General features: G+C 38.8%; 1 protein-coding gene across 2 annotated transcripts; it reads left to right on the top strand.

Annotated features, from left to right (window-relative positions):
• Positions 1-2,747: 2,747 nt before the first annotated feature.
• On the top strand, positions 2,748-7,735 carry LOC141617316 (universal stress protein PHOS32-like). Of its 2 annotated transcripts, none has more exons than XR_012531099.1 (4): positions 2,748-3,474; positions 5,098-5,413; positions 7,218-7,299; positions 7,471-7,735. XR_012531099.1 is itself a non-coding variant. In XM_074434499.1 (4 exons), the coding sequence occupies exons 1-3, from the start codon at positions 3,022-3,024 to the stop codon at positions 7,253-7,255; spliced, it is 780 nt and encodes a 259-aa protein (XP_074290600.1). In that variant the 5' UTR covers positions 2,751-3,021; the 3' UTR covers positions 7,256-7,299; positions 7,471-7,735. The 2 variants fall into 2 exon arrangements, 1 of the variants encoding a protein (XP_074290600.1); XM_074434499.1 differs by having other exon boundaries at positions 2,751-3,474; positions 7,245-7,299.
• Positions 7,736-9,316: the final 1,581 nt, after the last annotated feature.

The raw sequence follows: 9,316 nt of genomic DNA, 5'->3' as shown, positions 1-9,316 counted from the left end.
TATCGTTAGAATCGTAAAAGAACAAGCTATCACCTCCAATTGGAATCACATTAAAATCATTTACGCATCTCAAGTTATAACAGTTTAAAGACAACCTTGCTATAATCGGACGACATAATTATTTGATTTTTTACTTCCAAACAACTTAAACAACAACCAAGTTAAACGAAAACAACCCAATACTCATGAAACCAGTAGCCCCAATCACATATTATTATTTTCGAAAACAAAGCAACAACATTCATCATGCACTACCCACATGCTTTTATTCTATAGCCTTTCGTAAGACAAATCATACTCATACATTACAAATCCTATTCCATGTTACTAACATAACAACACTATAAAATAACTTCCATTATATAACCTCGCTTAATCCGAACCATGTTATCATACCACGATGATTCATCTTTTTCCACTAATTCATCCATCATACCACATATTTACCCACCATATACATTCAACATATTCACCCAGCACATGTTCAATTCATACTCCTAACCTTCTGTACTTTTACTCAACACGACAACAACAACATGTATACTTACACATCGCTTTATATATATATATAGACAAAACACTTTTCCTTACGTAATTATAACATGTCAAATTACATGTATCAATAATTATACTTTCATGCTTTACAATCAACCAACATACAATTCACGTCATTATCATCTTTCATCCATCAATTCATACAACATACTACTACATAAATACACACAAAGACACAATAAGCACATAACGATCCCGACACTTATCCCATGGTGACCGGTTCAAAATTGTAGGGCGAGTTCGCGACTTTAGGACGTCTCCCAAGTCTTTGCATTAGCTCCTACAACCTTTACCCCGGGTTCATTTTAATTGACTCCCTAGATTCATTAGATTCATTGGTTACAGGTTTCAGGATCGTCGCTCTGATACCATTTGTAACATCCCCATACTCCAAGTGCCTTACCAGGACCACTCAGGTATAAGGATGCTACCATCTCGGTTACCCGAGGCATGATAATCATAAGACAATGAAGAAACATACTTTATTAAATAAGTTTAAGTGATTACATTACAAAACCAACTGTAAGCAAAATACAACTGTTCTCAAACTATAAACCAACCGAAAGGAACTGTTCTAATAAACACAAATGAAGACTAAAGACTCGATATGTGATGACTCCATCCCCACTAGATCCCACGCGTATCCAAGATATACCCGCTAAAAATCGCTCACCACCCCGAATGGATCACCACAGCTTTTAAAACATTTACACGGGTCGATTAATCACACAACTTATATATATATATATATATCAACAAAAGAAGATACACAGATGACTTAACCGTCACACATACACACAACTACTCCAATCCCATCAATCTCAATCACCGATCGTCCACTGGACCACCACGCCAATGGGGGACCGCAGCCGTTCCCACCTAAGCCCCGCTCATCATACCGAGCGATAACCCTGTCCCCATTAATGTGCACATCCCCTTCCGTGGCGGGTTCCACGAAGGGCAAAACTAGGGCGTGAAGCCACTCCCGCAAGTGACTCCACTCACCGAGAACGCATCTCGAGAACCATCAACAAAGAATCACAACCACAAACACAATACAATCATCATATCAAACAACCAAATACAACACATCACCAATATCCCATTATGGGACTAATGCGAGTAGAAATCCTACCCGGAAAGCATAATTATCGACGGTCTCTACAAATTTGTATCAAAAAGGCTCTTCTACAAAACCTCCTCCTATCATACAAACATACAAACACTACCGAATCACAATCTACACAAAAACCCCCAAATCCCTAACTTAGGGTTTAACCAAATCAAAGGAAATACAAAGAAAAGGGTACATAGATCTTACCCTCGACGCAAGGAACTCAACGCATTTAACAACGACAAGAACTCGACCGTCTCAACTCCGGAATTGCTAAGAATGCGATTAAGAAGATGGACTTGTTTGCTTTCTCTCTTAAACAGGAATTTAGGTTTTATAAAAGTGATTTAGAACAATGACGACAAAGCTTATATACCTTAATCGCATAATTAACAAAACCCGAGAAAACTCCCCGTAAAACCGGACACTCGATCGAGTACCCAAGGTACTCGATCGAGTACCCCCCCTACTCTATCGAGTACCTAAGGCTACTCGATAGAAGACTTTTACTCTATCGAGTACCTAAGGCTACTTGATAGAGTACCCCCTTACTCTATCGAGTACCTAAAGCTACTTGATAGAGTACCCTACAGGTCAGAAACTTTTCTAAAACGCAACTTACCCTTACTCGACAGAGTAAGGCCTACTCGATAAAGTACCCCAAGACTTATAAATACGGAGTATTACAGTAAAAATCACACTTCATTGTCTTTATCAAAGAAGTAATAAGCATACTAAAATTCTATTGTGTTAGGCTTTAGATTGGTCAGAAGTCATAATATTTTTTTATGCATTGTAGACAAATAATAAAGTTTTTCACTAAACAACCCCAAAAATTAACTTGTCTCTCCTAATCAGACATAAGTAATAACACATCACACTTCATTATCCTCTAGATCACTCGAGACCAATAATCAACACGACAACACCTCATTATCTATCAATATTAACTCATTTTGTTGTTTCCAACAATTCACAAAACATCACAATTGTGTTAGAAACTTAGAATGCTACCTCATCATACTAATTCACAAAACCTTGTTGAATACACTTGACTTAGCAATTAGCATCACAAGCCCCACCAGGCACCAACATAGAATCTCTCTATCCTTCATCCTCATTTCCATTCATCATCCACACACACTTTCCCAATTACCAAACCCCAGCTATAATCAACAACTCATTTCAACAACAAAAAAAAAAAAAAAAAAAAAAAAAAATTTAAGAAAATCCCCAAATATAGCCCAGTCCACTAACCCTAATAATCTTATAAAATCCAATTCTCTTCCCCTTTTCCTCAACTAATAAACCCAAAATCCTCCAAATCCCTACATCCCCAAATCCCTAAAAAAATGAGCAACAATCAGCAAGAACTGCAGGACCCAGAACTCCCAATTCCACCAATCCGAACCAAACCACCAACATCCTCTTCCTCAACCACCACCACCACATCCACTCCACGTGTCACCGTCTCAACACCTACCGCCACCGCAACGGGCGCCTTCTCCGTCGACACACCCACCACCGGCGCCGCTAGAAAGATCGCTATTGCTGTTGATCTTAGCGACGAGAGTGCTTTCGCTGTTAATTGGGCTGTCGATCATTATATTAGGCCTGGTGATGCGGTTGTGCTTCTCCATGTAAGGCCTACTTCTGTGCTTTATGGTGCTGATTGGGGTTGTGTTGATGTTTCCGCTACCGATGCCGGAAATGAGCAGGAGTCTCATCAGAAGCTTGAGGATGATTTTGATGCCTTTACTACTTCTAAGGCTGCTGATCTTGCTCAACCTCTTATTGATGCTCAGGTTTTTTTTAAAATTTACGGTTTATTTATTCGTCGTTGATTTAGTCATTCCGCCCCAATCATTTGTTTACCTTCAATTAAAATACCCTTGCAATGGATAAAAAGGACGGAGGGAGTATTTGTTTTTAGGATTAGGGGAAATGTGGTTCCATGAGGTAATGAGTTTGCTGAAGTTTGTGAATTTGGATTTTGATTATTTATTAGGGTTTGAACAAATGTATGATTTTGTTACCTGGTATTGACTAAGCTTCTGAAAATGAAAATTTTGGATTTTTGCAATGGACGGATTGGTTAAACTCGTCATTTTCAACGTTGGTGTCTTCGGTATGTTTATTGTGCAAAGTTACTTGATAACAGACTGCCTACTAGTTAGGTGCATAGTTTTAAATATCGGCTGCGAAACTAATAAGTAACCGAGTTATAAAGGTTTTGGAGTTTAGTGGGACCTCATTTTACCATGATTAAAGGCGATATTGACCGCATTTGGCAATATTAGGCTGGGGTAATCGTCTTTGTGATTGGAATCAAGATTTAATACTATGACTTAGATTTAATCGCATTTGGCCATAGATTTTTTCTGGAGGTGGTAGTTTTTATTTAGTTTTAAAATTGCAAATCCAACAAGGCTATCAAAGTATTTCTGATTTACCCTCAGTTTACTATCACAAGTCATTCTTCGTGTTTTGAGATAAGCCTTTGACTTTCAATCTATAGAAAATTAAGGGGAGAAGAATTATGAAACTTAACATTTCCTCAGAGAATATATTTTGGAATAGTTGCTCATTTATTTTGAGAGAAGGGAGTATCTCAAAATGTGATAATGACTTGTAAGTTGTGACTAGAAAACTGAGGGACTCTATCTTAGAATATTAGTATCTTTTGCTGTTAAACTTTACGGTACTCTGTGAATTCTGGGTATCATGTTTCTGAGTTGGCTGTCGAGGTTACCAATTTACCATTATGGGCTGGCTTCTGTTTGCTGGTACAGTGCCAAAGTTATGTTTTTTTTTAGATGGATTGATTAATATTTCCAAGGCATGCGTTTGGAATTAGTATAAGATAGTGGATTGTTGATAATGTTCTCCTGCAAGTGGGTGAAAAATGGAGAGTGGTTGTAAAAAGTGCCATTTTCTCGAGCATCATTTCTTGTTCTGCAGAATTATGGTTTGAATTCTTACCTTCTATCGTATCGGCCTGAATTATCTTGGAAGATTTTGGCAAATGGCTTCAGTATAATTTTTCAGCTTGTATAAGATAAGTTTTAGTAATGGCTGGTTAAACGTGGACATATCTTGTCATCGTTTCCCAGTTCACAGAAAGTCAGAACTCAGAAACCACCGGAGGTATTGTCATTTGATGCCTTTGGCTGGTAGTAGTAACCCGTGATTGCTTATCATACAAGTCAGCAAATCAGCTCCATTGAGTTGGAGAATTGACATCTTTTATGTTTGTGAATGGTTTATTTTAATTCAGTGTTTGTTGATCCTGTGATTAAGTTTTTGGAATTTACTCTATGGTCAGAGTGTCAAATAATAGGTATTTTTGTTTCTAATAATTCGTGTTTCCTGTTATATTCAAACCAAATTCCTTGGAAGCTGATTTTATTTACCCTGCCTTCTTCTAGGTGCCATATAAGATTCATATTGTTAAAGATCACGACATGAAGGAGAGGCTATGTTTGGAGGTGGAGAGGCTGGGATTTAATGCTGTAATTATGGGAAGCCGTGGTTTTGGTGCTTCAAAGAAAGTAAGCAATGGTAGGCTGGGAAGTGTGAGTGATTATTGTGTTCGCCATTGTGTTTGTCCCGTTGTTGTGGTTCGTTATCCTGATGAGAAGGATGGGAACGACGATGATACTATGCATTCTGTGGCTGAAGCTGACGAAGAAGGTTTGCCAGAGGAGGAAGAGGAGTACCATGATGCCTCTGATGAACGCAAAGGTTAGTGTTTTATGTTAGTGCATATGATGAGCTTTTATTTCTCTCTCAGCTCTGTACTTTCGAGCTTGTTAATCTAACTGATGTTGCAAGAACCTGAGACACTTGAGATTTTTATTACTTCAAAATTTGTTTCGATTAATTAGCATGGCTAGAGTGCTTCTTCTATGGCTTTGTATAGAAGGCTGGTTGCATTTTTATATTCCTTGAGCTGGAGATTTTGTTTTATAGCCCGTATACTTTTGGGATTTGCAGCTGTCTTTTAGCTTGTTGGAGTTGATGACGCTTCTTAGGAAGTTGTTTAGTCACTTGTTTTTGGGTTAATGTAAAGGCTTGTTATTGGTTATATATGTTCTCATTTCTCTTCTTGCTCATTTATGGGTTTCCTGCCTTATCGGTAGCATTATCATAGATTTTCTAATCGAGAGTGGTCTCATTAGAAGGGTATGCAATCAAGATTACTAGTCGCGCCTAGGTATGGAGGGACTAACGCGATTTCTTCCCCAGTATTTCAAGGGCAACTGTATGGTGAGATACATGAGACACTAGCGGTACTATTGATGTTGTAGTTTTGACTTCTGAGGCATAATGCTCTATTGTAGCCATAGATAGAAGTGAATATATTACTGTTTTGTCTGCATAATTACAGTAGATTGGTTAATGCTTGTAATGGTGACCTATTTATGCGAGCCTTACAGTGTATGATAAGCTAGGACTGGGTTTTGCTTTGAGCCTAAAACAGCGTGCCTTGTGTGCTCAAGCCCGGGGCTGAGTGAGACCCTAACCAAAACATCTTAGTGTACTATGCAATTTTCATATTTTTCTTCTAGTTCTTTTATTTATGCCCTTTCCGTGTGATACGTTATCCCGTTTTCAAATCCGTAAAGGGTAGTGTTGCACAAAATTTTATTTTGGAAATACAAATTTGTTTGCAAAAACATCGCGCCTCGTGTTTGAGGCACGCACCTTCGCCTCGGTGCTCACACTTTTTAATACGAAGGTTTTGCTTTGCAACTAATTTTTGGCTGCCTTTTCCCCCTTGTTTTACATGATGGTTTCAGCATATTCACTTCAATCAGAGTTTTGGCCTTTGGTTGTTTCTTCAAGTCCAAATACTATTCTATAATCTGATTTAAGGATCTTCAATTTCATTTCCAATGGAGTCTAAAAGATGCAATAATCTGGCTTTAGAGTGATAGAATGAAGTTTGGTTCAAGATGGTAGAATGGAATGGATTAGAACGTGATAGCAAAGAGGAATGGCTCTAGATGTTAGAACCCCACATCATTACAACGTTGTTTTATACGCTTAACTGAAATGGAGTTAGAAGCTTGGGGTAAGAGTAAGGTATGAGATTCCAAGGGGTTGGAATGGATTTATAATCCATCAAGTATACAACTCTATTCCTAAATACCTCAACCAAACACTAGAATAACTCAACTCCATTCCAAAACACTTAACCAAACACCCTCTACGTAAAATGGCTTAGTTGATTGTTTGCTTTTCTTATATATTGAGTGACCGTACACAATGTCCAATGTGAGCCATCTTGGACACGCCTCTTTAAAAAATGAGGGAATGTCTAGCTTTTGAGAGATTAAAGTAATGTTAACTAATACAGTTTCATGAATCTTGCCTGCTTTATCGAGGCAAGTTCCACCTGATTGTAGATTTAACTGTTAGCTGATACATGTAGCAGTTGTAACTCGTGATAGAAGGCGTTATCAGGGAAAAGATATACTCTGTATGACTCATAATTGCAAATTTCTTTTCATTTTGTCTAACGCGTGCTTGCATGTGTACTAAGATGGATGCTAAATTGCCAACTATGCAGCTGCAGCCTGAGGCTCTGAGCTAATCTGTGATCTGGGGTGCTTTTCAAGTAGAAGGTATGTTCTTGGGACTTCTGCTGTGATTTCATACCCGCGTTGGCTTTGTTCATATATCCTAATTATGAAGCATGAAAATGTACCGTATTGTTAGAAAATGTGCTCTGCTGTATATTTTGTCACACTTGGATTATGCACATAGTTTTGATACGGTTATTGTTTTCGTGTCAGATTGTTCTGTAAAAATGGAGTCTGCTGGTTTCGGCGTCCATCAACACGAGTTGAAGCTGGAGTCTTGTGCTTGTCTTCTGTTGCTCTCATGGATATTCATTCTCCTTGTGTGAAACTGTTTTAATGTGTATTAGCTGAGAATGCTAGTTATAAAATAGATTACTTTGACATCTAAAAAATTCTTACTGGCTTGTTTGCCTCGGGCATTACTTGTTTTCGACTCCATTTAATTTACAGTAGGACTCTGAAGGCGGTGGTTTCCTCTCGTGTTTTTCTTGTTATACTGATCCAGCTATCGACACTTCAAAACTGTCATTCGGTACTTCCTCAGTTCCTCTTCCTCAATGGAAGGGTCGTCATCCTGTATTGGAGTGTCGATACTCCTTTGTTTTGTTGAGCGCAATTCCTATAAAAACCGCACATGCTTATACCGACCTTTTGAGCTTTTGTTATAATGTCCATCTTTTTAGTTAAAGTCATCAACTCTTTGTAGTAGTATCACTAGTATGATACGCGGTACCAAGTGACAAGCTGCTTATCTTCACTGAATTAATTTGTCCGAGTAAGGGTGTCGAAAAACAATTCTGCTCCTAACAGTTAAAGTGTTCTGTGTAGCATATCTCATTTAATTTTTTTTTTTTTGGTGCGATCGTATCTCATTTAAATTCATGAGATATGTTTTATCAATTTAGCATCTTGATCGATCAATGGCTTGACGGTCAATCTTGACGAAGGCTGAAAGTGGCGCAAACAAGTCCATGTCGGATTGAAAGTGGTTTTTAAGAGCCCCTTGGTTTATGGAGCAATAATTTGGTCCCAACAATTTGTAGCTGCTTATCCAGTGAGACAAAGCCTACACCCGTCCCCTCAATTATTGATGGTGGCCACATAAATAACAGTAAGTCTCGTTATATCTGTCACACTTAAATGGGTTATATATCACTCATATGTAGGCTTGGTAAATGGATCATTCGGATCGGGTTTGGATAAGGTCGGGTTGTTTTCAAGTCAATAACTTATTGGGTCACTTTCGGGTCGGGTCATTTTTGGGTAGGGTCACATTGGGTCGGGTTATTTTTCAGGTCAATAACTAACTTATTGGGTAGACCTGGCAAACAGATCGAGTTGTGTCGGGTTCGTGTTCGTGTCACATGTAAACGGGTCAGAAGCCCTTCAACCTAAACCCGACCCGTTTAAATCTTGTGTCGTGTTCGTGTCGACCCACTTACATAAATGGGTCATCAAGCCTCAACCCTAACCCGCTAATATCGTGTCGGGTTCGGGTCGTGTTTTCGTGTCATGTCAATATTTGGAAAGTTTAAGTATATTTATGTGATGAAAAATAAAAAAAATTAGGATTAATTTATTAAACAGGTAATTCGTGTCGGGTTCGTGTTTAGAGAGCTCAACCCAAACCCGACCCAATTAAATATCGTATCGTGTTCGTGTCGACCCACTTACATAAATGGGTCATTGAGCCTCAACCCAAACCCGTTAATTTCGTGTCGGGTTCGTGTCGTGTCATTATTTGCCAGCTCTATTATTGGGTCACTTTCGGGTCGGGTCATTTTTGGGCCGGTCACTTAGGATCGGGTCATTTTGGATCAGGTCAATCTGGGTCATTTCGGGTCATGATTTTGCCTTAATAAAGTCATTTCGTGTCATTTTGGGTCAATCGGGTCACTTAAATTGGGTCACTTTGGGTCGGGTCATTTTCGGGTAGGGTCACTTCAGGTCTGTCGCGTCACTTACGGGTGATGCATTTTGGGTCATTTCCGGGCTCGGGTCAGCTTTATCGGGTCGGGTCAGCTTTGACAGGTTTAGTCATATGGGTAGATAAGACAAA

The sequence above is a fragment of the Silene latifolia genome, chromosome X (assembly GCF_048544455.1).
Source record: "Silene latifolia isolate original U9 population chromosome X, ASM4854445v1, whole genome shotgun sequence".
Lineage (NCBI taxonomy): Eukaryota > Viridiplantae > Streptophyta > Magnoliopsida > Caryophyllales > Caryophyllaceae > Silene > Silene latifolia.
This window is presented reverse-complemented; position numbering and strand designations above follow the sequence as displayed.